We start from the raw sequence: 27,813 nt of genomic DNA, 5'->3' as shown, positions 1-27,813 counted from the left end.
GAATATCTTAAAGATTACTGTGATAACAAAAGCTTTATGGCAGATGATAATATTTTATTTATATCCTGCCCACCCCAGCCGAAGCCGGGCTCAGAGCAGGTAACAACAGTATATCGAATGAGTCCTTTAATAGAAGGAAATATTGGAGAAAACTAGAACCAAAAAGGAGAATGTGAGGTGTGTGGGGGCGAAGATTTAGGAAACTGTAAAAAATTTAAGTTCAAAATAGTACAATGAGTATAGTCGGAAGGCTTTTCTTTATCGTAAATAACATCATTTTCTATTCTTCTACTTTTTCTCTCTCTTTTCTTTCATTTCTACTTTTTGTGTATTCATAATCTGTAATGTTTTATATTGTATGTATTTTTAAAATTTCGGTATAATAAAGGTTTAAAAATTATCTAAAACAGGAAGATACCTGTTTCGCGAAGCTACCAGCATGACTTCGACCAAACTGCAGGAGGCAGTGGAAGACAGAGGTGCCTGGTGTGCTCTGGTCCATGGGGTCATGAAGAGTCGGACATGACTAAATGACTAAACAACAACATCAAAAACAGGAAGAGGGGGGAGGGGCCTGCAAGGAATGCAGGGAAGGATCTCTCAGGGTGGGAGACGGGGGAAAGAGGGGGGCACCTAGGGGAGAGCTGGGGGAGCCTGCCTTTCTATGGGTTGATAAATGATATGATATATATGATACAAAGGTTATAAAGGGTATTTTTAGTTATTCTCCCCCTTCTCTTTTTTATACACTTGTGTTTTGTAAGGGTTGTTTAATAATTTTTCCTTTTTTCCTTTTTGGTTCTCCCTCAGTGTGAATTCTTTGATGGGAAGTGAGAGAAATCCCCTGACTGAAGCTCTTCCCACATTCAAAGCACTGATAAGGTTTCTCCCCTGTATGAATTCTTTGATGGGAAGTGAGAGATGCACTTCGACTGAAGCTCTTCCCACATTCAAAGCACTGATAGGGTTTCTCCCCTGTATGAATTCTATGATGGGAAGTGAGAGATGCACTTTGACTGAAGCTCTTCCCACATTCAAAGCACTGATACAATTTCTCCCCTGTATGAATTTTTTGATGGGAAGTGAGATGGGAGCCTTGACTGAAGCTCTTCCCACATTCCAAGCACTGATAGGGTTTCTCCCCCGTATGAATTCTTTGGTGGGGAGTGAGATGATGCTTCCGCCTGAAGCTCTTTCCACACTGCAAGCAATAATAGGGTTTCTCCCCCGTATGAATTCTTTGATGGCAAGTCAGATGGTGGCTGCAACTAAAGCTCTTTCCACATTCCATGCAGTTATAGGGTTTCTCTCCTGTATGAATTCTTTGATGGGAAGAGAGCGTTGTCCCCTCCTTGAAGCTCTTTCCACATTCCATGCAGTTATAGGGTTTCTCTCCTGTATGAATTCTATGATGGGAAGTGAGATTGGAGCTCTGACTGAAGCTCTTTCCACATTCTCTGCACTGATACAATTTCTCCCTACTCTTTGTTCTTTCATGTGAAGTGAATCTATCCCTCCTAACGAAGTTCTTTCTTTGATGGGAGGTGGACTGGGAGCTCTGATGGATGTTCTCTCCACACTCTGAATATTTATATGACTTCTCTGCTATGTGGATTCTGTTCTGGTCCCCCTTGTTCTTCTCTTCCAATTCATCACCATCTGCAATGAAGAGAAAAGCTAATTAGAACCTCAAAAAGAAATGGTGCTCCAGAATATTGAACAAATCCCTCCCCCACCTCACTGTGAGACTTGAGAGTGCTCCGTTTCAGCCTCAAGCGGACATCCATGGAGTCTAACTTAATGTCATTGTTGATGTGTGGCATCTTCAACCCCTCAGCGTTTCAGCACGCATGCGGGGCACATGACTCTCTTGAAACCGGTGGGGCCACACTGCCAGCATACTGTGACAGGTGACACAGAAGCATCAAATCCAACACCTGACCCCCCCCCCCAAGCAATGCACTGCCACGTTAATGTAAGTCATGCAAACTCTGCAGCGCTGTCCTGGACCCAAACCCCACTCAGAGCGAAGGGGACATGGTTCACATCCATTATTGAAGCAAGTTAATAAATGCTTGTGATAGAGGAAGAACTGGAGGGAGTTAGGTGTGAGGCCTTACTATAGTTTTCACTGCCTTTGTTGATTGGTATTAACTGACATACTGCTTGGCTTTAATCTGGGATAGATTTTGTTTGGCTCAATCCTGGAATCCACTCCATCTCCGAGGTCAGTCTAATGCAGACAGAAGCCAAAACAACAGACCTCACAGAAGTTATTTCAACTTCCCTAAAAGCTCTGAAGCCAATATTGAAGAAGGCCTGGGAGGTTCAGACAAGCCTGGTCCTTGTTTAAAAAGGCATGACTAGATGGAGAACATTCAGAGAGGAAAGAGTTGATATCCCTCCATTCAGAGTTCACAGTGGGAATGTTAGAATCCCAGACAGAATCCAAACAGCGGAGGTTCAGGCAGGCAGGTGGAGGAACCTGAAAAGGTGCTCCTCTTCTCCATCTCCATCTGCCTGTCTGCCTCCCCCCACCCCCAAGCTGAACAAGCTCCAATATCTCTCCGGCTCCATCCATCCACGTCTGCATCACCACTCTCCTGGAACTCACCAGATCTCTCAGAGGTCCCTGAGAGGGAACGCTCAGAGGTTGTGGGGAGGGATGTGGGAGACAACCTGACCAGGTCAACCGTCCATCTTCCCCCTTCCATCCTCGCTAGCTTTGCAGGATCCGTCTCTTTCATCCTTCCTAAGGAGTCGAGGAGCCTGGGAGAGAGGAAGAAGCAAAGGGGACCTCAGAGGCCCTGCAGGGATTCTCCTGCCCTAGATATTCTCCTGCCCCTGGAGAAGCACAAATGGGGCAGCCCCTTCCCAACAGAAGCCCTTTTTCTAAACATCTCCAGTGGTTCCAATTTCACCTGGTTGCTCCTCACTCCACTTCCTACGGCTGGCATGGCCTGCACAGTAGTGACCAGAGAGTAGATCCCATTGAACTCAGTGGGGCTTATGGACAGAACCTGGTGCCAAAACCAGTCACCATCGTGTCCCCAATCCTGAAAACTGCAACCCCAGAGCATGTGAAAATCGACGTAGCTATTACCTGTGGGTGCCCCCATGCTAGGTGCTTTGTATGGAGAGTCCAGTTCACACTCTTTGAGCTCTCTCACTGCAAGCCAGGCAGATGTTGTGGCCCTATTTGCCTCTGTCAGGGGTTGCCTGGGGACCAAATCTGTATGGGGAAGCAGAGGAGCTGGTGATTCCACATTTCTGAAATATCATGAGACGAATACACCACTCCTCCTTGGATATTGTCTGTGTTTATACACCACCTTCGCAAGTCTCCAGTCTCAAAATGTGGCCCCCACCCTGGCATGGAAGGCATCAAAGTCTGATCTTGCAGGTTTTTCTTCCCTCATGGGAAGAGAAGATTACCTGGAAAAGACCCTGATGTTGGGAAAGATGGAGGGCACAAGGAGAAGGGGACGGCAGAGGACGAGATGGTGGGACAGGGTTCTCAAAGCTATGAACATGAGTTTGACCAAATTGTGGGGGGCAGTGGAAGACAGGAGGGCCTGGCGTGCTCTGGTCCAGGGGGTCACGAAGGGATTTCTGCACCAGGTCAAGGAATCTGTAGCCCCCCAATTACACTCCGCCCCCCCACACCTGTATTTTGCCCAACCAAAGGTGCAACTCTACCTGAAGCACAGGAAGGAAGCAGCCAAAGGTCCTTGATGACCTCCCTCCCTCCCCCCCCGGCGCCCCCCCTTCCTTCCCCGGCTTCTTTCGGCCCCTCTCCCCCTCCTCCTCCCCGCCCCTCCCCCCCCAACTCCTGGGGCGACGCCTGCCTGCCATTCCCCCCCCCATGGTCTCCCCCCACGCCCCTCCCTGCCCCCTGGGACCCCCTTCTCCCCACGGCACCCTCCGGGGGAAGAGAGAGGAGACTCACCCAGGAAGCTCGGGCCCAGGCGAGAGAAGAAAGCAGCCGCCTCCTCTCGGCCCGCAGGAAGGGAAGTGGGCAGGGAGGGAGGGAGGACCTGCGCCCCCTTCACTTCCGGTGCCCTCTCTAGGAGTCCAGCTCCGCTCCTCTTAACCCTTCCCAAGCCGAGGGCACCGAGCCCGCCTCTCCCTCCCTCTCCCTGGCTGCAGGTTCTCCTGCTTCTGCGCCTGCGCTCCAGGGGCTGCCCCCCCTTCCCTCCCTCTGCCCCAAGGAGCCCCCATCTAAGCAGACCCCTAACAGCAAGGGAGGCGGGGGTGGCCATGGGGGGGTTACCTTGGCTCTGCCCCTCCCCCCAAAGAGAGGCTCCAGGATCCCAAGGAAAGGCTGGGATGGAGAAGAGGCGAAGGTCTGCGTAGTGGCAGGAGGTGCCTTGGGCTCAGAGATGGCTCCATCAAGACACCCCCCCCGGGGGGAAACCCCCCAGCTCAGGAAGTGGGGGGGGGAGGAAGGAGGGGGCGGCTTCCCAGACAGGAGATTCCCCCCCCCCGAAAATGATCTCTTCCCCCCGCCAAGCGGATTTTCCTCCTTCTGCAGCCGCTTTTCATCCCAGGAAAAAGAGAGGAGAAAGTGTCCCATGCAAGGAATGAAACGCCCACGCGATCCTTTGGGTGGGGGAGACTCAAGAGGGGGGGACAGATGTGGAAGAGAAAAGAAAGGGCCTTCCGGGTTGGCGCGATCTGGAATTGGCGGATTCCCTCCGAGCTCCGGAGGGAACCGGCTCAGCGGAGGATGGGTCTTTGCCGTGCCGGCGACACGGGGACCCTTAAAAACCACAGGCGCGGAAGCCTGCGGACTGAAGACTCGGTGGGTGCCTTAAGCGCCCCCCCTGATTCGCGAAGAGCCTTTTTAAAGGCTGCGGAGGGGATACGGGGGACGGCGCGGCACTGAGAGTCGATCGCTACCGCTGCTGAGCGAAGCCGCGAGCCAGGACTGGAGAGCGCTGACTTCCTTCCTTGAAATTTGGTCTGAAAAGAAGAACCCGTGAGTAATTTGGAATTGAACTCTAAAATCTCTACCTTTTGAATTTGAGACGATCGGGGGTTGTGCTAAAAGGAAGTCCGCACCCCCCCCCCTTGCAGACGATCTAGAGCAACGATATAAGAACTAAGCTGGAGTGCCTACCCTGTAAAGGGGAAGTTTTAAAAAGATAGTAACTTCCAAGATTTGGAAAAATAATTTTGAACAGGAGAGTGGAGTGTTGGAAGTGTTTCTGTTTCGCTGTAAACAACCCTCCCTCCCGGGCCCGGGAGCGTACCGTTTTGGAGCCTGTATAAGAGGTGCAGAATTTGACAGCTGTCAAAGCTGTCAAATGGACTGTTAACAGTGGAAAGATTGTTATTTAAGATCCCTCTGGATTAAAAGGAGTTACAATTAAATCAAAATTGTTGGAAACAAAGAAACAATAACAAGATAGAGGATTGTTGGAGAAAAGAACACTAAGTAACCAGATTCCCTCTAGGGGGAATTCTGTGGAATTACAATGGCTGTGGATGGAAAGATACTGAGAGAAATCGAAAGGATGTTTTGCCTGGTGGGAATTTTACAAGAACAGACTACGGCTATGAGTAAACAATTGATGACCTTGAATTCTGAAATAAGTAGTTCTGTTGAATGTAATGAGGATCTGAGTGAGAAAGAACCCACAGCTGAATCCGAAATGATAACTAAAGAAGAGGAGAAGACAAAACAAGAAAGAGAACAAGTGAAGTGGGAAAATACTAACCAGAAGCTGACACCTGGAGAACACAAGCAAGGAGACTATTGGATTAAATCTACATTAAGCCTACGAAAGATGCAGAAGACGAAAGTGGGGGCCCTGGGAGTCTATGAAATTCAGGAATTTGAAATAAAGAAATATAATTGGGGCCTCCACATAGACTCTGACTCTGATTATCTTCAAGAAACAGGCCTTGTGGAAATTCTTCAGCAGTTGTTTTCAAATTTGGGAAGAGACCATGGACTGATTGGACTGATTGTGAAAGAACTCTTTCGAGATTTGATGACCGACATAAAGGACTACCAACAAAACCGGCAGAGAGGGACTGAAAGAGATTTGAGAGCCTCGGACGTGCGGAACCCAGGCTAAAGAACTGTTATTTTAGACATGTATTGGGAAGGGACGCAAATCGGGGATGGGAGGGAGGGAAGGATCTAAATTTAAACAACACTCAAGACCAGGGGGTTTAGTTAATAAGAAAATCATTCAAGACAAAATGAGAAATCGATGGAAGGGAATTGGGGTCCAATTTAGGAAAAATTAGTTTTTGCTTTATAAAAAGACTAATATTAAGATAGAAAAGAGGAGAAATGCTAATTTGCTGATATAAATTTGGGAATAGGGATGCAAGGGAGGGGGTGGGGGGAAGTCAAGGACCAGGGTTAGAAAATAAGATTTTCGGAAGTTATACATGTTTGTTGTTTGTGTTTTGTTTTTGTCTATATAAAATGTGAAAATCCAATAAAAATTAAAAAAAAAGAGAAAAGAAAGGGCCATGCCTGCCTGCATGGGAGAGTAGGACTTACTTCTGAGTAAGCCAGCCTCGGGTGGGGCTGCACAGCAGTGCTTCCAAAAGTGATGGGATCAGTGTGCGGATCTCACGAAATGAATGCCGTGCTCTTCTAAATGCACAGGGATAAGTGCATTCACACATACAAGGGTTCGCAAACCCCTGCGTGGAACTGCAGGTGATGCCATAGGGACCCTTTTGCTGGGAGTTTCCTGAAGGGAACTGCTTCACTTGGAAAGCCAAGAAAGAAACGTGTGTGTGGATTCTGAACATGGCTGCCAACGTTTCCCTTTTTTAAGGGGAATCCCCTTATTCCGAATAGGATTCCTCGCAAGAAAAGGGAAAAGTTGACAGTTACGATTCTGAAAGCGGAGGAATTCTGGAGGAAGAATTAGAAGGAGCTGGGAGATCCTGCACAGGTGGAATCTCATGAAGAAGAGCAAGTCGGAATTATTGGGGCTGGACTTGGGCTGTTGTAGCCTTACGAGGCTTTGCCCTCGGGTGGGAAAAATATTGCGCCTGGGAGAGGGAAAATGGGAGTCAACAGACACTCAAGGAACAGTTTTGGAGAAAAAGGCTTTTTATTTCTACCATCCATGAACTGGTAGAAGGAGCAAGTGTGATAAGTCACAAGAAGCATGCACGAAGTTCACAGTCATGTGCACAAACATATACACCCCTTTCCAGTTCCCTCCTCCCTCAGTTTTTTGCTAACTTGTACTTGCTGCCATACTGGGCACAGTTTGGCACGGCACGGGTAATCACAGTTCTACATTTCCTAAGCCATGGGGGACGGTCAGGAACTTCACATAAGTGTTGGAGTCTATTTTCCATCAGGTTTTTTCTTCTTCAGGAAACACTGCAGGGGGGTCGTGGGAGTTGTTTTACTGCTTTTTCTCCATGACCCTGGAACACTTGGACACTTGGGATACTGGGACACTTAGCCCTCCTAAAGTTATTTTTCCACTCAGTCACAGGCCAGACGTTGCTTCCGACGTCTCACACACTCAAAACATTCACTGGAGTGTCCCCACACCCACATTCAGAAAAACCCATGCACCTCCCCCAATCCCCTTTTTACCAAAACCAACCGGCAGCGCTTCACGGCTTCAACCGGGGCCCAAGAGCAGCTCCCCCCCCTCTGCTTTTCTGGGCAAAACCAGTGGCACTTCTTCTACCCTGCTGGTGGAGCTGATCAAACTCTCTTTGCTGCCGCCTATACCCTGTGGAGCTTACATTTTTCCTCGAGGTCCCTTCCTTCGGCCGTTGCTTTTTCTCCGGTCCTTGCAGTGTCTCCACTCGGGAACGGGTGGCAATTCCTCCCACGAACTTGGCAGGATGTGCACTGGAACTGCTGACACGAACCGAGCTGTTCACCGCAGGGACGCCTTGAACCCACATCCCTTATCCTCAGGGAATCTGTTTTCCCCGGCCAATGCACCAAGAAATGTAGCCTTATGAGGCTTTGCCCTCGGGTGGGAAAAATATTGCGCCTGGGAAAGGGAAGTGGGAGTCAACAGACACTCAAGGAATAGTTTCGGAGAAAAAGGCTTTTATTTCTACCATCCATGAACTGGTAGAAGGAGCAAGTGTGATAAGTCACAAAAAGCATGCACGAGTTCACAATCATGTGCACAATCATATACACCCCTTTCCAGTTCCCTCCTCCTTTCTCCTCCCTCAGGAGTCCTCTGAGCATGTACAGAAAGCTGTCTTGGGACTATTGTGGACTCCTGGCAGGAAAGGGGGTTGAGGGGGTTTTCAGTGCGTTCCCGTTGTTTCATTCTTGTGCTTTGGCATGCTTCCCGGAGAGAAAGCAAGTTGCAATGTGGTTCTGAGAAAGGCCTGAGAAGACAAGGGGCTCTCTTCTCGACCTTGTTGCCATCTTTTTAGTTACAGAAGAGAGGAATGTTTCTGATGCTTAGCGGCTGAGAAAATGATTTTGAAAAGCTTTGAGCCTGCTTTGGGGGGGGGGGTGACTTCGGGCCTAGACTTCGGGTCACCTCTCCTCACCTTCCTTCATTGTTTTCTTTGCGAAAAGAAAGACTCGGGTTTCTAAAATATGGCTTATAAATCTCTAGCCTGGAATGTGATGGACTAAATATGAACTCCGAAAGGCGTAAGATAACACATGTATTAAGAAAGCAGAAATGAGATTTAATAAGCTTGCAGGAGACCCACGTAAAAAGGACCCGTGGAAAATGGTTAATCAGTAAAGCTTGAGGCCAGTAATTTATACCTTCAGATAAATCGAAAAAAGACATTGCCAGGAAGGAATAAAAGTCCTGGTGTCAGCATTATACGCAGCAAATGAAAAGAAGTCGGACTTTTAAACGCTGGGAGGGATGCAGGCCGTGGCGAAGGGGTTGTTTCTACAGCCTTTCTAGAGAGAGAGAGAGAGAGAAGCTTGAAAAGCGAGAGAGAGGAAGAGAAATGAGGGCGAAGGAGGAGAAGAAATCCCCCCCCCGAGAAGCGAGGGAGCCCCCCAGGGAGACTGCCGCCTGGCCTGCCAGGAACCGGCCTCCTTGGCGCCTCAAAGGGAGGCGAGGCTCGGATTTCGAAAGGCGGGCCGTTGGGAAAAGGCGGGAAAAGTCGTTTCCCTCAGAGCCGCTGAGGGGAGGAAGGAGCGGGGGGAGGGGCTCCTCCTCCTCCTCTCTTGCCCCTCCGCAGAGACACAACGGGGACCCTCTTGTGAGGGGAGCAGAAAGGGGGGCTCTCAGACAAGGGGGCGGCAGGGGGGTCTCTCGTCTCTCTCTCCCCCTCCTCACGACCCCATTGCGTTCCTCTCATGGTGGAAGGCCTGGGAGAAAAGAAGCAGCCGTGCCTGCCTTCAGAGACGGAGGTTCTCTTTCAACCTCTGCTTGCCAAAGCCAAAGAAGGGGGTCCCTTCGGGGAATGGTGGATCTTGACCACCTGAGTTGCTGTTTCCTGTCTCACAGCCTGAGTTGCGGGAGACACCAGGGAGGAGACGAAGCAGATGTTGGACATGACAAGTGGGAAGACTCCCTCAGAGGCGCCTTTCCCTGCTGGGGTTACAACTGAGGGAAGAAGAACGTGTCCGAAGTCGGTGGTTTGCCTTGAAAGAGGGACAGATTTACCGTTGAGAGGGGACTCGAGATCACAAGGAGAAATAGCAGGGGGTAGCGGAAGTGACCCCTTCATGGATCACTGCCTTGCCGTGGCGAAGGGGCTTGAAGAACTCAGAGAAGCTATGAACTATGCCGAGCAGGGCACCCAAGATGAACAGGTCATAGTGGAGAGTTTTGACCAAACGTGATCCACCTGGAGTAGGAACCGGCAAGCCACTCCAGTATCCCTGCCAAGAAAACTCCATGGACAAAGACAACAGGCATATAAAAGTTATGACGCTGGAAGATGAGCCCCTCAGGTCGGAAGGTGTCCAACATGCTACTGGGGAAGAGCGGAGGACAAGTACAAGTAGATCCAGAGCTGATGAAGCGGCTGGGCCAAAGCCGAAAGGACGCTCAGCTGCGGATATGCATGGAAGCGAAAGGAAAGTCCAATGCTGTAAAGAAAAATATTGTATAGGAACCTGGAATGTAAGAACCATGAACCTGGGTAAGTTGGATGTGATCAAAAATGAGATGGCGAGAATAAATATTGACATCCTGGGCATCAGTGAGCTAAAATGGACGGGAATGGGCGAATTCAGTTCAGATGACTATCATATCTACTACTGTGGGCAAGAAACCCGTAAAAGAAATGGAGTGGCCCTCATAGTCAACAAAAGAGTGGCGAAAGCTGTACTGGGATGCAGTCTCAAAAATGATAGAATGATCTCGATACGAATCCAAGGCAGACCTTTTAACATCACAGTAATCCAAGTCTATGCACCAACTACTGGTGCTGAAGAAACTGAAATTGACCAATTCTATGAAGACTTACAAGACCTTATAGAAGTGACACCAAAGAAGGATGTTCTGCTCATTATAGGGGATTGGAATGCTAAAGTAGGGAATCAAGAGATAAAAGGAACAACTGGCAAGTTTGGCTTTGGAGATCAAAACGAATCAGGGCAAAGGCTAATAGAGTTCTGCCAAGAGAACAAGCTGGTCATCACAAACACGCTTTTCCAACAACACAAGAGACGACTCTACACATGGACATCCCCAGATGGGCAACATCGAAATCAGATTGATTATATTCTCTGCAGCCAAAGATGGAGAAGCTCTATACAGTCAGCAAAAACAAGACCTGGAGCTGACTGTGGCTCAGATCATCAGCTTCTTATAGCAAAATTCAAGCTTAAACTGAAGAAAGTAGGAAAAACCACTAGACAGGTAAGATACAATCTAAACCAAATCCCTTATGAATACACAGTGGAAGTGAGGAACAGGTTTAAGGATTTAGATTTGCTGGACAGAGTGCCTGAAGAACTATGGGTGGAGGCTCGCAACATTATACAGGAGGCAGCAACTAAAACCATCCCAATGAAAAAGAAATGCAAGAAAGCAAAGTGGCTGTCCAACGAGGCCTTACAAATAGCGGGGGAGAGAAGGCAAGCAAAATGCGAGGGAGATAATGAAAGATACAAGAAATTGAATGCAGATTTCCAAAGAATAGCAAGGAGAGACAAGAAGGCCTTCTTAAACGAGCAATGCAAAGAAATAGAGGAAAGCAACAGAATGGGAAGAACCAGAGATCTGTTCAAGAAAATCGGAAATATGAAAGGAACATTTCGTACAAAGATTACCATAATAAAGGACAAAAGTGGTAAAGACCTAACTGAAGCAGAAGACATCAAGAAGAGGTGGCAAGAATACACAGAGGAATTATACCAGAAAGATATGGATGTCTCATACACCCCAGGTAGTGCGGTTGCTGACCTTGAGCCAGACATCCTGGAGAGTGAAGTCAAATGGGCCTTAGAAAGCACTGCAAATAACAAGGCCAGTGGAAGCGATGGTATTCCAGCTGAACTGTTTAAAATTTTAAAAGATGATGCTGTTAAGGTGCTACACTCAATATGCCAGCAAGTTTGGAAAACACAGCAGTGGCCAGAGGATTGGAGAAGATCAGTCTACATCCCAATCCCAAAGAAAGGCAGTGCCAAAGAATGCTCCAACTACCGCACAATTGCACTCATTTCACACGCTAGCAAGGTTATGCTTAAAATTCTACAAGGAAGGCTCAAGCAGTATATGGACCGAGAACTCCCAGAAGTGCAAGCTGGATTTAGAAGAGGCAGAGGAACCAGAGACCAAATTGCAAACATGCGCTGGATAATGGAGAAAGCTAGAGAGTTCCAGAAAGACGTCTACTTCTGCTTCATTGACTATGCAAAAGCCTTTGACTGTGTTGACCACAGCAAACTATGGCAAGTTCTTAAAGAAATGGGAGTGCCTGATCACCTCATCTGTCTCCTGAGAAATCTCTATGTGGGACAAGAAGCTACAGTTAGAACTGGATATGGAACAACTGATTGGTTCCAAATTGGGAAAGGAGTACGGCAAGGCTGTATATTGTCTCCCTGCTTATTTAACTTATATGCAGAATTCATCATGCGAAAGGCTGGGCTGGATGAATCCCAAGCCGGAATTAAGATTGCCGGAAGAAATATCAACAACCTCAGATATGCAGATGACACAACCTTGATGGCAGAAAGTGAAGAGGAATTAAAGAACCTTTTAATGAGGGTGAAAGAGGAGAGCGCAAAATATGGTCTGAAGCTCAACATCAAAAAAACGAAGATCATGGCCACTGGGCCCATCACCTCCTGGCAAATAGAAGGGGAAGAAATGGAGGCAGTGAGAGATTTTACTTTCTTGGGCTCCATGATCAGTGCAGATGGTGACAGCAGTCATGAAATTAAAAGACGCCTGCTCCTTGGGAGAAAGGCGATGGCAAACCTAGACAACATCTTAAAAAGCAGAGACATCACCTTGCCAACAAAGGTCCGTATAGTAAAAGCCATGGTTTTCCCAGTAGTGATGTATGGAAGTGAGAGCTGGACCATAAAGAAGGCTGATCGCCGAAGAATTGATGCTTTTGAATTATGGTGCTGGAGGAGACTCTTGAGAGTCCCATGGACTGCAAGAAGATCAAACCTCTCCATTCTGAAGGAAATCAGCCCTGAGCGCTCACTGGAAGGACAGATCGTGAAGCTGAGGCTGCAATACTTTGGCCACCTCATGAGAAGAGAAGACTCCCTGGAAAAGACCCTGATGTTGGGAAAGATGGAGGGCACAAGGAGAAGGGGACGACAGAGAATGAGATGGTTGGATGGTGTTCTTGAAGCTACCAGCATGAGTCTGATCAAACTGCGGGAGGCAGTGGAGGACAGAAGTGCCTGGCGTGCTCTGGTCCATGGGGTCACGAAGAGTCGGACACGACTAAACGACTAAACAACAACAGCGGAAGAATGAGTGCGCATGCTCAAACGCCACATGAATATTATAGAACACACCTCTGTGGGAGAAATGGCTAATTTGAAGGACCAGGTAATGTATGTAACAGGTGGGAGAACATATTAGGGAGCAAAAATGAAGAAGGCCTTGCGGGAAGCCTGTAAAGTGCAATTTCTTAACTAACAGGAACTGGAGGAGGGATATTCGGACGGTCTTAGGTTAAAAATGATCTGTGATGTGAACTGGAATGCGCACTCCCTCTTTCCAGCATGAGCTGGGGGGGGGGTCTTTGCCCGTGCAGTGCTGTGACTCCTTTCCCAGAGACATCTGAATCCCTCTGGGAAAGAGTCCCTGGACAGTTTTTGTCTAACAGCCCCCCCCCATAAAAGCCCCACAGGCAGGCATGGAAGCGCAGGAAGGTGGGGAGAGGGATGGGGAAGGTGGGGGTGCATGTTGATAAGGGGGGCAGCCCCTCACCATGGGACTCTCCCTCCTGACTCCCAACGCCAGTTCAAAGCAAGAGGGACACCTGCCATCCTTTCCCTGTGTTTCCAGCCAGAAAACCAGTTTATACTGGGCTGCCAGAACCACCTGACCCCATTTCCCACCCCAGAGCGGGGCTGGACCAATCAGAAGCCTCTGCATTCGACAGCTGGCCAATCTGCTTTCTTCGCCCACTTTCCTGAGGGAGTTTTCCTCCTGAGCTTCCCTCTTGCCTGCTCCCCTTCATTTCTCCTTCATTCTCTTCCTGTTCTTCTTTCACCCATTGTTTTGGGGGTCAGCTGGGTTCCCCCCACCCCATGGCCTGGCAGGCCCAGGAGGAGCCCACAGAGGCGGCAGGGCCAGGAGATGGCATTTCCCGCCCTTTTCTGAAATAGGCAGGAACCATGTTGTATCTTCTGGAGGCCCCAGCCGCTCCCAGAGATGCCATGGCTCCCCTGTGGGCCACATGGGTCCCACGCTCTTGGGGTTTCTCCTCCTGGCTGAAGGAGGGCGGCACCTTTGGGTGCCAGCACTCACGGGGTATCCACAGCAGCCTTCCTGCCATGATGGCTTTGCCTCCGCAGGGCGGCCTCTTTCCCCACCATGTTTGCCCAACAGAGGAGGCCTCTCCATTGGAAGAGGCCAGGCAAGCGGCTTCAGAAGAGGAAGCCATTTTGGAGAAGAAACAAGCTTGGCTGTTGTCTGCTGAGGGTCTCCTGCCTTTCTTCCAAGGTTTCCTGGGGGCTGCAATGGCCAGAGGAAGAGACAGCCCCCCCCCCAGCCTGAATCCCCTGCAGGGCTCTGGGCAGCAACCAGAGCCTGCATCAGTTTCCTTTCCCAAGGCCTTGGAGGAACCTTGGGGTGCGGAAGGAGGAACCCCAAATGGAGATCAGGCTCCTGACAAATGGGGAAAGGAACTTTATATGGCCTCTGTGAAAGAAAACTCTGGGTTGAGAGACTACTCAGCAGCCCAGCTCATTGGGGTACAAGTCCCCCACTGGTCCATGTGGTCAGTAAAAGAAGGAAATTCCAGCCAAGTAATTTGGAGCAAAACAGCAGTCAGTAGACTTAGAGTCTTTATTGTTGCGCAACAGGTTCAAATAGCAGTATGAACTCTGAGCATGGGGAGACATTAACTTTTAAAACTTTTGCACCATATCCCAGAATATCCACCCTCCCTTCCCCACAGGTGGGCGGGGTTTGCAGCAACGAGTGGGGCTCACCTGGGCGGGTGCCACCTGCCTGCTTGATCCGGCCTTTGACCTGCCCTTGGCCAGGGAGGACAATGGACGGCCGGCCGGGGGTGGGTCTAAGGCCAAAAGAAAAGAGGATGACTCCGTTGCTCAAGCCTCTTTTGCTGTTCTTCCTTCCAAGATCAGGAGCGTGTCCAGGCGGCTGGATTGAGGCAAGTAGCCGGCCTTATTTGCTTTGCCTGGATGGGGGGCGGAGGAGAGATTTGGCCCCTCCGCCAGGCTAGGCCGCATTTTTGGCGTGCTCGGTTGGGCATGTTGCGGCCTTTTCGGCTTTTTGTCCGCAGCGTGGGAGGGAGCTTGACTGCTCTGCCACTGGCTGCTGGCCTGAGCCCCATGTTTTATATTAAGATTCCTTTATTTTGAATGAAGGAGGACACACATAGGCGGAGGACAGTTTTCCAGTATTCACGCGTTCCAAGAGACAGGAGACTTTTTTGTTAGGAATCATGACAACGGAAATCAAGAAGTCAAATAGACCATTATTTATGTATGCCACAACTGCTGCCAGGATTCTAATTGCGAAAAGTTGGAAAAGCGAAACCATCCCCTCAAAACTCAAATGGCAAACGAAATTGCCAGCATACTTACAGTTCAGGGCCGTATTCAGAAAATTGGTGGTGGGGGATGAGTGTTCAGACCCCTGGGCTCTCACTTGTGGGGTACCTCAGGGTTCTGTCCTCTCCCCCATGCTTTTCAACATTTACATGCAGCCGCTGGGAGAGATCATCAGGGGGTTTGGGCTGGGTGTTCATCAGTATGCAGATGATACCCAGCTCTACCTCTCTTTCAAATCAGAACCAGTGAAGGTGGTGACAGTCCTGTGTGAGTGTCTGGAGGTGGTTGGAGGATGGATGGCGGCTAACAGATTGAGGTTGAATCCTGAAAAGACAGAAGTACTGTTTTGGGGGGGACAGGAGGCAGGTGGATGTGGAGGACTCCCTGATCCTGAACGGGGTAACTGTGCCCCTAAAGGACCAGCTGCGCAGCCTGGGAGTCATTTTGGACTCACAGCTGTCCATGGAGGCGCAGGTCAATTCTGTGTCCAGGGCAGCTGTTTATCAGCTCCATCTGGTACGCAGGATGAGACCCTCCCTGCCCGCAGACTGTCTCGCCAGAGTGGTGCATGCTCTGGTTATCTCTCGCTTGGACTACTGCAATGCGCTCTACGTGGGGATACCTTTGAAGGTGACCTGGAAACTACAACTAATCCACAGTGCAGCAGCTAGACTGGTGACTGGGAGCGGCTGCCGAGACCACATAACACCGGTCTTGAAAGACCTACACTGGCTCCAAGTACGTTTCCGAGCACAATTCAAAGTGTTGGTGCTGACCTTGAAAGCCCTAAACGGTCTGGGCCCAGGATACCTGAAGGAGCATCTCTAACTCCATCGTTCTGCCCGGACACTGAGGTCCAGCTCCAAGGGCCTTCTGGTGGTTCTCTCACTGCGAGAAGCTAAGTTACAGGGAACCAGGCAGAGGGCCTTCTTGGTAGCGGCACCCGCCCTGTGGAACACCCTCCCACCAGATGTCAAAGAGAAAAATAACTACCAAACTTTTAGAAGACATCTGAAGGCAGCCCTCTTTAGGGAAGCTTTTAATGTTTAATAGGTTACTGTATTTTAGTGTTTTGTTGGAAGCCGCCCAGAGTGGCTGGGGAAACCATTTATTATTATTATTATTATTATTATTATTATTAGCAAGAATAACCAGAGCAGTAAGAGGAAATACAAGATGGTAATAAAGAATGGAAAGTAATCAAAGAATATCTTAAAGATTATGGCAGATGATAATAATATTTTATTTATATCCTGCCCACCCCAGCCGAAGCCGGGCTCAGAGCAGGTAACAACAGTATATTGAATGAGTCCTTTAGTATAAGGAAATATTGGAGAAAACTAGAACCAAAAAGGAGAATGTGAGGTGTGTGGGGGCGAAGATTTAGGAAACTGTAAAAAATTTAACTTCAAAATAGTACAATGAGTATAGTCGGAAGGCTTTTCTTTATCATAAATAACATCATTTTCTATTCTTCTACTTTTTCTCTCTCTTTTCTTTCATTTATACTTTTTGTGTATTCATAATCTGTAATGTTTGAATGTAATGTTTTATATTGTATGTATTTTTAAAATTTCGGTATAATAAAGGTTTAAAAATTATCTAAAACAGGAAGACACCTGTTTCTCAAAGCTACCAGCATGACTTTGACCAAACTGCAGGAGGCAGTGGAAGTCAGAGGTGCCTGGTGTGCTCTGGTCCATGGGGTCATGAAGAGTCGGACATGACTAAACGACTAAAAAACAACAACAAAAACAGGAAGAAGGGGGAGGGGCCTGCAAGGAATGCAGGGAAGGAAGGATCTCTCAGGGTGGGAGACGGGGAAAAGAGGGGGGCACCAGGGGAGAGCTGGGGGAGCCTGCCTTTCTATGGGTTGATAAATGATATGATATATATGATACAAGGGTGATAAAGGGTATTTTTAGTTATTCTCCCCCCGTCTCTTTTTTATACACTTGTGTTTTGTAAGGGTTGTTTAATATTTTTTCCTTTTTTCCTTTTTGGTTGTCCCTCAGTGTGAATTCTTTGATGGGAAGAGAGCGTTGTCCCCTCCTTGAAGCTCTTCCCACATTCAAAGCACTGATAGGGTTTCTCCCCTGTATGAATTCTTTGGTGGGAAGTGAGATGATGCTTCCGACTGAAGCTCTTTCCACATTCTAAGCACTGATAGGGTTTCTCCCCTGTATGAATTCTTTGATGGAATGTGAGACTCAGCCGGATACGAAAGCTCTTTCCACACTCATGGCATTGAAAAGGTTTCTCCCCTCTATGAATTATTTGATGGCTTGTGAGCTTAATCTCCGTCCGGAAGCTCTTTCCACATTCCAAACACTGATATGTTTTCTCCCCTGTATGAATCCTTTGATGTGAAGTGAGACTACCCTTCTGGCTGAAGCTTTTTGCACATTCTGTGCACTTATAAGGTTTGTCTCCAGTATGAATTCTTTGATGGGAAGAGAGCGTCGCCCCCTCCTTGAAGCTCTTTCCACATTCGAAGCACTGATAGGGTTTCTCCCCTGTATGAATTCTTTGATGGGAAGTGAGAGATGCACTTTGACTGAAGCTCTTCCCACATTCGAAGCACTGATACAATTTCTCCCCTGTATGAATTTTTTGATGGGAAGTGAGATGATCCTTCCGACTGAAGCTCTTTCCACACTGCAAGCAACGATAGGGTTTCTCCCCCGTATGAATTCTTTGATGGGAAGTGAGATGATCCTTCCGACTGAAGCTCTTTCCACACTGCAAGCAATGATAGGGTTTCTCCCCCGTATGAATTCTTTGATGGGAAGTCAGATGGTGGCTGCAACTAAAGCTCTTTCCACATTCCATGCAGTTATAGGGTTTCTCTCCTGTATGAATTCTATGATGGGAAGCGAGACTGCCCTTCCGAGTGAAACTCTTTCCACATTCTCTGCACTGATACAATTTCTCCCTACTCTTTGTTCTTTCATGTGAAGTGAAGCTATCACTCCTAAAGAACCTCTTTCTTTGATGGGAGGTGGACTGGGAGGTCTGACGGATGTTCTCTCCACACTCTGAATATTTATATGACTTCTCTGCTATGTGGATTCTGTTCTGGTCCCCCTTGTTCTTCCCTTCCAATTCATCACCATCTGCAATGAAGAGAAAAGCTAATTAGAACCTCAAAAAGAAATGGTGCTCCAGAATATTGAACAAATCCCCCCCACCTCACTGTGAGACTTGAGAGTGCTCCGTTTCAGCCTCAAGCGGACATCCATGGAGTCTAACTTAATGTCCTTGTTGATGTGTGGCATCGTCAACCCCTCAGCGTTTCAGCATGCATGACTCTCTTGAAACCGGTGGGGCCACACTGCCAGCATACTGTGACAGGTGACACAGAAGCATCAAATCCAACACCTGACCCCCCCCCCAGCAATGCACTGCCATGTTAGTGTAAGTCATGCAAACTCTGCAGCACTGTCCTGGACCCTAACCCCACTCAGAGCGAAGGCAACATGGTTCACATCCATTATTGAACAAAGTTAATAAATGCTTGTGATAGAGGAAGAACTGGAGAGAGTTAGGTGTGAGGCCTTACTATAGTTTTCACTGTCTTTGCTGATTGGTATTAACTGACATACTGGTTGGCTTTAATCTGGGATAGATTTTGTTTGGCTCAATCCTGGAATCCACTCCATCTCTGAGGTCAGTCTAATGCAGACAGAAGCCAAAACAACAGACCTCACAGAAGTTATTTCAACTTCCCTAAAAGCTCTGAAGCCAATATTGAAGAAGGCCTGGGAGGTTCAGACAAGCCTGGTCCTTGTTTAAAAAGGCATGACTAGATGGAGAACATTCACAGAGGATAGAGTTGATATCCTTCAATTCAGGGTTCACCGTGGGGATGTTAGAATCCCAGACGCTGTTGGTCTCCCTCCAAACAGTGGAGGTTCAGGCAGGCAGGTGGAGGAGCCTGAAAAGGTGCTCCCCTTCTCCATCTCCATCTGCCTGTCTGCCTCCCCCCACCCCCAAGCTGAGCAAGCCCCAATACCTCTCCAGCTCCATCCATCCAAGTCACCAGATCTCTTGGAGGTCCCTGAGAGGGAACGCTCAGAGGTTGTGGGGAGGGATGCGGGAGACAACCTGACCGGGTCAGCCGTCCATCTTCCCCCTTCCATCCTCGCTAGCTTTGCAGGATCCGTCTCTTTCATCCTTCCTAAGGAGTCGAGGAGCCTGGGAGAGAGGAAGAAGCAAAGGGGACCTAAGAGGCCCTGCAGGGGTTCTCCTGCCCTAGATATTCTCCTGCCCCTGGAGAAGCACAAATGGGGCAGCCCCTTCCCAACAGAAGCCCTTTTTCTAAACATCTCCAGTTTCACCTGTTTGCTCCGCACTCCACTTTCCGAAGGCTGGCATGGTCTGCACAGTAGTGACCAGAGAGTAGATCCCATTGAACTCAGTGGGGCTTATGGACAGAACTTGGTGCCAAAACCAGTCACCATCATGTCCCCAATCCTGAAAACTGCAACCCCAGAGCATGTGAAAATCGACGTAGCTATTACCTGTGGTTGCCGCCATGCTAGGTTCTTTGAATAGAAAGCCCAGTTCACACTATTTGAGCTCTATCACCTCAAGCCAGGCAGATGTTGTGGCCCTATTTGCCTCTGTCAGGGGTTGCCTGGGGACCAAATCTGTATGTGGAAGCAGAGGAGCTGGTGATGCCACATTTCTGAAATATCATGAGATGAATACACCACTCCTCCTTAGATATTGTGTGTGTTTATACACGATCTTCGCAAGTCTCCAGTCTCAAAATATGGCCCCCACCCTGGCATGGAAGGCATCAAAGTATAGATGTTCCACATGTCCTAAATCTGTAGTGTTCTTAAGAATACCAGGCATGTATACCCTTTATAAACTCCAGAGGTGAGCTTTACACTCCTCTTGTGACAGGATTCCCAAAGGCTGAGGGTAGCTTAGAACCAGCCTCTTTTGAGACTGCACCAATTTCCATTTCTTTTATCAAAACCCACAGACGCTCTGCTAGATTTTTCCAGAAGGTTTTACAAGTACCTTTCAAGATGGTTAGAATTTTATTACAGATAGCCAAAAAGGATTTCATGTGTTCCATGTCCTCTGTTAATAGTACAAGCCACCCAATGACTGATAATCCCAGAAGGTTGGGAGAAGGAGTCTTTTATCCTTGTTTAGCATTTCCTGAGGATAAATCTGCTTTCACATTAGTTTGTCTACTTGTTTAGCCTGAATAGGGGAGAGACATGTTTTGTTGCATGTGGGACAGAGGAAGTGGCCCAGTTGTGCTGCTGCAGATGCAGAAGGACTTTTCTTCTCCCTGTGCTCCTCCCATGTGCAAATGTTCCCGTCTGGCTACAGCCTCTGTTCAGAAATGTGGCTTATCCCTCAATCTGAAGGGGGTTTCTTTGCATGCCCCCATGCAGTGGCGTAGCAAGGTCAGGTGTTAGCTGGTGCGGAAAATTTCCTGTCACTCCCCCCCCCCCCATTGACTTTATTTCATATTTTCTTACAAAGGAATGTGGATTCTGGGCCTCTGATAACAAGTAGGCCACTGGGGACAGATACGTAAATCTACAGGATGGGTTGTGTTTTAGCTTCTGTTATTTTATTTATATTTATTGTTTATTTAATAAAGTTTATTTTTAAAAACCTGCAAAACTGTTTACCAAAACATAAAACAAAACAAAAAATCACAGCAGTAAAATCAAGAAAAATTGGCAACCCTACTTTAAAACATACAAAATCTAAACTATTAAAACAGATTCAAATTCCTTCAGCTTCCCAAGCATCTGAGTAAGCTTGCCTAAACAAGACTGCTTTTAGCAGGTGCCTGAAAAGAGTCTAGCAAAGGCACTATTTACTGGGATTTCGCCATGCTCTGTATTATCTGAAAAGGAAAACATTTATTTAAAAAGCAGGACTGCACAGCCTGGGAGTCTCATCATGATCAGCGGGATTTATTCCTGAGCCGACGGTGCATAAGATGGGCTAGAATCCTATGCAACCCCCTGCATCCAACTTGTACCTAAATATCTTCACAAACCTGCACCAGAGAGTTGTAGAGTAGGAAGGGACCCCTGAGGGTCATCTAGCCAACCCCCTGGGGCAATGCAGCAATCTCCACTAGACCATCCCTGACCGATGGCCATCCAGCCTCTTCTCTGTGTGCCTTCTCCATGAGAGGTCTGGGTGGTGGCAACACAAAAGCGAACCTTTTCTGCAGTGGCTCCCCATTCGGGGGAAGGTCTCCCAAGAGAGGCACGCCTGGCCCCTTCCTGACATCTTGAGGTGCCAGGCAAAAACCTTTTTCTATAACTGGGCCTTTGGCTGGTTAGCATTCTATGGCCTTTTCAATATGTTTGTGGGAGGAGAGATCATTGGTTTGCCTTTGCCTTTGTTTCATTATGCGTTTGGTGTTCTAATTTTGCATGTTTATGTTGTGAATCGCCCTGTAAACTTTGGATGAAGGGCAGGATCCACACCTAGTAGTAGTAGTAGTAGTAGTAATAGTAATAATAGCAGCAGGAGTGAACAGCTCCAGTTAATCAGGGGTGCCAACTGAATAAAATATTAGGAGGGAGCAGGCATCGGGCATAGCCAGGATTTATGTTAAGGAGCAGAATCTCATTTCATGAAGGATTTCATTCTCCCCATCGGACGCCCATGGACCCAAGTAAGCCCCACCCTGCAAAGCTGATCCCAAGATGCAGCGTGCACACACCAGTTGAATGGCAATGCCCATTAACGGGGTGGGGGCCTCAAATATTTCATGGGGGAACCAAAGGGACCTCGGTGCCCTGGGGTATGCCAATCTATGAGGAAGAGAAGCAGGCTTTGTTGCTCTCTCTCCCACCATCCCCCCTCCCCACTTTTTGGGCCGGGTTTCTACATCATTCTGGCAGGCAGAAATCCAGCATGTCAGGAGGATTTCCTGTCCATATTGTTGCTGGAATGTTTGCAGTGACTGTGAGCTTCCATTGGATCATTGCAATGGATTGCATTGCATTTGAATTATGGTGCAGAGTCCCATGGACTGCAAGAAGATCCAACCTCTCCATTCTGAAGGAAATCAGCCCTGAGTGCTCCCTGGAAGGACAGATCCTGAAGCTGAGGCTGCAAGGCTTTGGCCCCCTCATGAGAAGAGAAGCCTCCCTGGAAAAGACCCTGATGTGGGGAAAGATGGGGGGCACAAGGAGAAGAGGACGAGATGGTGGGACAGTGTTCTTGAAGCTATCAACATGAGTTTGACCAAATTGTGGGGGGCAGCGGAAGACAGGAGTGCTCAGGTCCAGGGGGTCACGAAGAGGCGAACACGACTAAACAACAACAAGAACGGATTGCTTTGAAGGGATTTCTGCACCAGGTCAAGGAATCTGTAGCCCCCCAGTTACACTCCGCCCCCCCACACCTGTATTCTCGTCCTCTTCTCTTTCATCCTTCCTAAGGAGTCGAGAAGCCTGGGAGAGAGGAAGAAGCAAAGGGAACCTCAGAGGCCCTGCAGGGATTCTCCTGCCCTAGATATTCTCCTGCCCCTGAAGAAGCACAAATGGGGCAGCCCCTTCCCAACACAAGCCCTTTTCCTAAACATCTCCAGTGGTTCCAATGTAGCCTTATTGGAGTTCACCGATTGGGTCTGCGTTGCTCCGTGACAGGAGGAAGGAAGTCAAAATGACACCGAGTTGGTTCAAAGAAAGAGTTTATTCTGCTCTCCGGATAGCAGAAGGCACTTGCGTGGTGAGTCCACAGCAAGTCCAAAGAAATGACAAGTTACATGCAGTATATATACCCTCCAGGCACCCTCTCCCTCCTTCCAACCACGTCAGCTTGTATACGTAGGTTAACAATGAAGCCTTAGCTTACAGGGGATTCATTTGCCCGCTTGCCCGGGACCGAGGAGAGAACAAAAGCACCAGGGAAGCAACTTCTTCAGAGAAAAGAGTTTTATTGAGATCTGCGCAAACGCAGCCAGTGGAATATCTTCCAAAGACTGGCGGCCCGTATACTGTGTTCAGCAAGCATTCTTATACCTGGGAGCATGCATTCGTCTCCCAAATCAGCTGGCAAGGTTACAACTTATTACCGCATATGGCATATGGCTATATGGCTAGCTAAGCTCCCCTCCCTCCCTTGTATGTGTGTTCTTCTTCTCTTGCATTACTGAAGCAGGAAGCAGGAAACAGCTTCTGGCCTACATAGCTGAAGCAATTGTGGTTTTAACCACAGCTGCTGATAGCTGCTTAACCACAACTGCAGCAGTTAGCTTGGGTCCTGATATTATTGAGATTAACCCTTCCCTCTCCCTTCACTCCCTCCTTATGAACAACCTAATCCTTAGGTTCGTTCTGGGGTATGGGCCTATACTCTCTCACATATCCCATTGAACTCAGTGGGGCTTTTGGACAGAACTTGGTGGCAAAACCAGTGGCGCCCTGTCCCCAATCCTGAAAACCGCAACCCCAGAGCATGGCCAGAAAGTAGACAAGTAGCTATTACATGTGGGTGCCCCCATGCTAGGTGCTTTGAATGGAGAGCCCAGTTCACACTCTTTGAGCTCTCTCACTGCAAGCCAGGCAGATATTGTGGCCCTATTTGCCTCTGTCAGGGGTTCCCTAGGGACCAAATCTGTATGTGGAAGCAGAGGAGCTGGTGATGCCACATTTCTGAAATATCATGAGACGAATACACCACTCCTCCTTAGATATTGTCTGTGTTTATACACAACCTTCGCAAGTCTCCAGTCTCAAAATGTGGCCCCCACCCTGGCATGGAAGCCATCAAAGTATAGGTCTTCCACATGTCCTAAATCTGTAGTGTTCTTAAGAACACCAGGCATGTATACCCTTTATAAACTCCAGAGGTGAGCTTTACACTCCTCTTGTGACAAGATTCCCAAAGGCTGAGGGTAGCTTGATAAAACTAGCCTCTTTTGAGACTGCACCAATTTCCATTTCTTTTTTATCAAAACCCACAGACGCTCTGCTAGATTTTTCCAGAAGGTTTTACAAGTACCTTTCAAGATGGTTAGAATTTTATTACAGATAGCCAAAAATGATTTTACGTGTTCCATGTCCTCTGTTAATAGTACAAGCCACCCAATGACTGATAATCCCAGAAGGTTGGGAGAAGGAGTCTTTTATCCTTGTTTAGCATTTCCTGAGGATAGATCTGAAATCTGCTTTCACATTAGTTTGTCTACTTGTTTAGCCTGAATAGGGGAGAGACATGTTTTGTTGCATGTGGGACAGAGGAAGTGGCCCAGTTGTGCTGCTGCAGATGCAGAAGGGCTTTTCTTCTCCCTGTGCTCCTCCCATGTGCAAATGTTCCCGTCTGGCTACAGCCTCTGTTCAGAAATGTGACTTATCCCTCAATCTGAAGGGGGTTTCTTTGCATGCCCCCATGCAGTGGCATAGCAAGGTCAGGTGTTAGCTGGTGCGGAAAATTACTTGTAACTCCTCCCCCCCCCCCGTTGATTTTGTTTTGACTTTATTTCATATTTTCTTACAAAGGAATGTGGATTCTGGGCCTCTGATAACAAGGAGGCCACTGGGGACAGATACTTAAATCCACAGGATGGGTTCTGTTATTTTATTTATATTTATTGTTTATTTAATAAAGATTATTTTTAAAAGCCTGCAAAACTGTTTACCAAAACATAAAACAAAACAAAAAATCACAGCAGTAAAATCAATGAAAATTAGCAACCCTACTTTAAAACATACAAAATCTAAACTATTAAAACAGATTAAAATTCCTTCAGCTTCCCAAGCATCTGAGTAAGCTTGCCTAAACAAGACTGCTTTTAGCAGGTGCCTGAAAAGAGTCTAGCAAAGGCACTATTTATTGGGATTTCACCATGCTCTGTATTATCTGAAAAGGAAAACATTTATTTAAAAAGCAAGACTGCACAGCCTGGGAGTCTCATCATGATCAGCGGGACTTACTTATTCCTGAGCCGACTGTGCATAAGATGGGCTACAATCCTATGCACCCCCCGCATCCAACTTGTACCTAAATATCTTCACAAACCTGAGCCAGAGAGTTGCAGAGTAGGAAGGGACCCCTGAGGGTCATCTAGCCAACCCCCTGGGGCAATGCAGCAATCTCCACTAGACCATCCCTGACCGATGGCCATCCAGCCTCTTCTCTGTGTGCCTTCTCCATGAGAGGTCTGGGTGGTGGCAACACAAAAGCGAACCTTTTCTGCAGTGGCTCCCCATTCGGGGGAAGGTCTCCCAAGAGAGGCACGCCTGGCCCCTTCCTGACATCTTGAGGTGCCAGGCAAAAACCTTTTTCTATAACTGGGCCTTTGGCTGGTTAGCATTCTATGGCCTTTTCAATACGTTTGTGGGAGGAGAGATCATTGGTTTGCCTTTGCCTTTGTTTCATTATGCGTTTGGTGTTCTAATTTTGCATGTTTATGTTGTGAATCGCCCTGTAAACTTTGGATGAAGGGCAGGATACACACCTAATAGTAGTAGTAGTAGTAAAAGGATGTAAAAGGATGTAAAAGGATGTCACATAGAGGAGGGAGAAAGGTTGTTTTCTGCTGCTCCAGAGAAGCGGACACGGAGCAATGGATCCAAACTACAAGAAAGAAGATTCCACCTAAACATTAGGAAGAACTTCCTGACAGTAAGAGCTGTTCGACAGTGGAATTTGCTGCCAAGGAGTGTGGTAGAGTCTCCTACTTTGGAGGTCTTTAAGCAGAGGCTTGACAACCATATGTCAGGAGTGCTCTGATGGTGTTTCCTGCTTGGCAGGGGGTTGGACTCGATGGCCCTTGTGGTCTCTTCCAACTCTATAATTCTATGATTCTATGATTCTAGTAGTAATAATAATAATAATAATAATAGCAGCAGCAGTGAACAGCTACAGTTAATCAGGGGTGCCAACTGAATAAAATGTTAGGAGGGAGCAGGCATCGGGCATAGCCAGGATTTATGTTAAGGGGCAGAATCTCATTTAATGAAGGATTTAATTCTCCCCATCGGACGCCTATGGACCCAAGTAAGCCCCACCCTGCAAAGCTGATCCCAAGATGCAGCGTGCACACACCAGTTGAATGGCAATGCCCATTAACGGGGTGGGGGCCTCAAATATTTCATGGGGGAACCAAAGGGACCTCGGTGCCCTGGGGTATGCCAATCTATGAGGAAGAGAAGCAGGCTTTGTTGCTCTCTCTCCCACCATCCCCCCTCCCCACTTTTTGGGCTGGGTTTCTACATCATTCTGGCAGGCAGAAATCCAGCATGTCAGGAGGATTTCCTGTCAATATTGTTGCTGGAATGTTTGCAGTGACTGTGAGCTTCCATTGGATCATTGCAATGGATTGCATTGCATTTGAATTATGGTGCAGAGTCCCATGGACTGCAAGAAGATCCAACCTCTCCATTCTGAAGGAAATCAGCCCTGAGTGCTCCCTGGAAGGACAGATCCTGAAGCTGAGGCTGCAAGGCTTTGGCCCCCTCATGAGAAGAGAAGCCTCCCTGGAAAAGACCCTGATGTGGGGAAAGATGGGGGGCACAAGGAGAAGAGGACGAGATGGTGGGACAGTGTTCTGGAAGCTCCCAGCATGAGGGGGGCGGCGGAAGACAGGAGGGCCTGGCGTGCTCTGGTCCAGGGGGTCGCGAAGGGATTTCTGCACCAGGTCCAGGAATCTGTAGCCCCCCAGTTACACCCCCATTCTGCCCCACCAAAGGTGCAGCTCTACCTGAAGCACAGGAAGGAAGCAGCCAAAGGTCCTTGATGACCTCCAGGCTGGGAGGGGGCGCCTCCCTCCCCCCCCCGGGCGCCCCCCTTCCTTCCCCTCCTCCCCCCGCCCCTCTCCCCCCAACTCCTGGGGCGACGCCTGCCTGCCATTTCTGCGCCTCCTTTGCCTTCTGCCCTGACTTGGGGGTCTCCCCCCACCGAGCAGGGCCCCCCATGCCCCCTGGGACCCCCTTCTCCCCACGGCACCCTCCGGGGGAAGAGAGAGGAGACTCACCCAGGAAGCTCGGGCCCAGGCGAGAGAAGAAAGCAGCCGCCTCCTCTCGGCCCGCAGGAAGGGAAGTGGGCAGGGAGGCAGGACCTGCGCCCCCTTCACTTCCTGTCCTCTCTAGGAATCCAGCTCCGCTCCTCTTAACCCTTGCCAAGCCGAGGGCACCGAGCCCGCCTCTCCCTCTCCCTGGCTGCAGTTTCTCCTGCTTCTGCGCCTGCGCTCCAGGGGCTGCCCCTGCTTCCCTCCCTCTGGGCCAAGGAGCCCCCATAGAAGCAGACCAAGAGCAAGGGAGGCGGGGGTGGCCATGGGGGGGTTACCTTGGCTCTGCCCCTCCCCCAAAAGAGAGGCTCCAGGATCCCAAGGAAAGGCTGGGATGGAGAAGAGGCGAAGGTCTGCGCGGTGGCAGGAGGTGTCTTGGGCTCAGAGATGGCTCCATCAAGACACCCCCCCCGGGGGGAAACCCCCCAGCTCAGGAAGTGGGGGGGGGGGGAGGAAGGAGGGGGCGGCTTCCCGGCCAGGAGATTCCCCCCCCCCGAAAATGATCTCTTCCCCCCGCCAAGCGGATTTTCCTGCTTCTGCAGCCGCTTTTCATCCCAGGAAAAAGAGAGGAGAAAGTGTCCCTTGCAAGGAATGAAACGCACACGCGATCCTTTGGGTGGGGGAGACTCAAGGG

At 48.7% G+C, this 27,813-nt stretch overlaps 3 protein-coding genes across 8 annotated transcripts in view; 1 reads left to right on the top strand and 2 right to left on the bottom strand.

The window, feature by feature from the left end:
• Positions 1-27,813, top strand: part of LOC309514929 (uncharacterized protein) — a 123,274-nt gene that overhangs the window by 10,866 nt on the left and 84,595 nt on the right. The gene's annotated exons all lie outside the window — the stretch shown is intronic.
• On the bottom strand, positions 34-4,025 carry LOC309515005 (uncharacterized protein). The gene is made up of 3 exons (XM_082192588.1): positions 3,950-4,025; positions 2,615-2,769; positions 34-1,659 (listed from the first exon to the last, which is right to left on the bottom strand). Exons 2-3 carry the CDS (start codon positions 2,745-2,747, stop codon positions 743-745), a joined length of 1,050 nt encoding a protein of 349 aa, XP_082048714.1. The 5' UTR covers positions 2,748-2,769; positions 3,950-4,025; the 3' UTR covers positions 34-742.
• LOC309514961 (uncharacterized protein) lies at positions 34-27,813 on the bottom strand. 5 transcript variants are annotated; one of them, XR_014212220.1, is made up of 4 exons: positions 27,458-27,804; positions 19,182-19,363; positions 16,647-18,282; positions 34-288 (listed from the first exon to the last, which is right to left on the bottom strand). XR_014212220.1 is itself a non-coding variant. In XM_082192497.1 (3 exons), exons 1-3 carry the CDS (start codon positions 27,574-27,576, stop codon positions 17,114-17,116), a joined length of 1,443 nt encoding a protein of 480 aa, XP_082048623.1. In that variant the 5' UTR covers positions 27,577-27,813; the 3' UTR covers positions 16,392-17,113. The 5 variants fall into 5 exon arrangements, 4 of the variants coding, with proteins under 4 accessions (XP_082048623.1, XP_082048622.1, XP_082048625.1 ...); XM_082192497.1 differs by lacking the exon at positions 34-288 and having other exon boundaries at positions 16,392-18,282; positions 19,209-19,363; positions 27,458-27,813; XM_082192496.1 differs by lacking the exon at positions 34-288 and having other exon boundaries at positions 16,392-18,282.

The sequence above is a fragment of the Podarcis vaucheri genome (genome assembly GCF_965113315.1).
Source record: "Podarcis vaucheri genome assembly, chromosome: 12".
Lineage (NCBI taxonomy): Eukaryota > Metazoa > Chordata > Lepidosauria > Squamata > Lacertidae > Podarcis > Podarcis vaucheri.
This window is presented reverse-complemented; position numbering and strand designations above follow the sequence as displayed.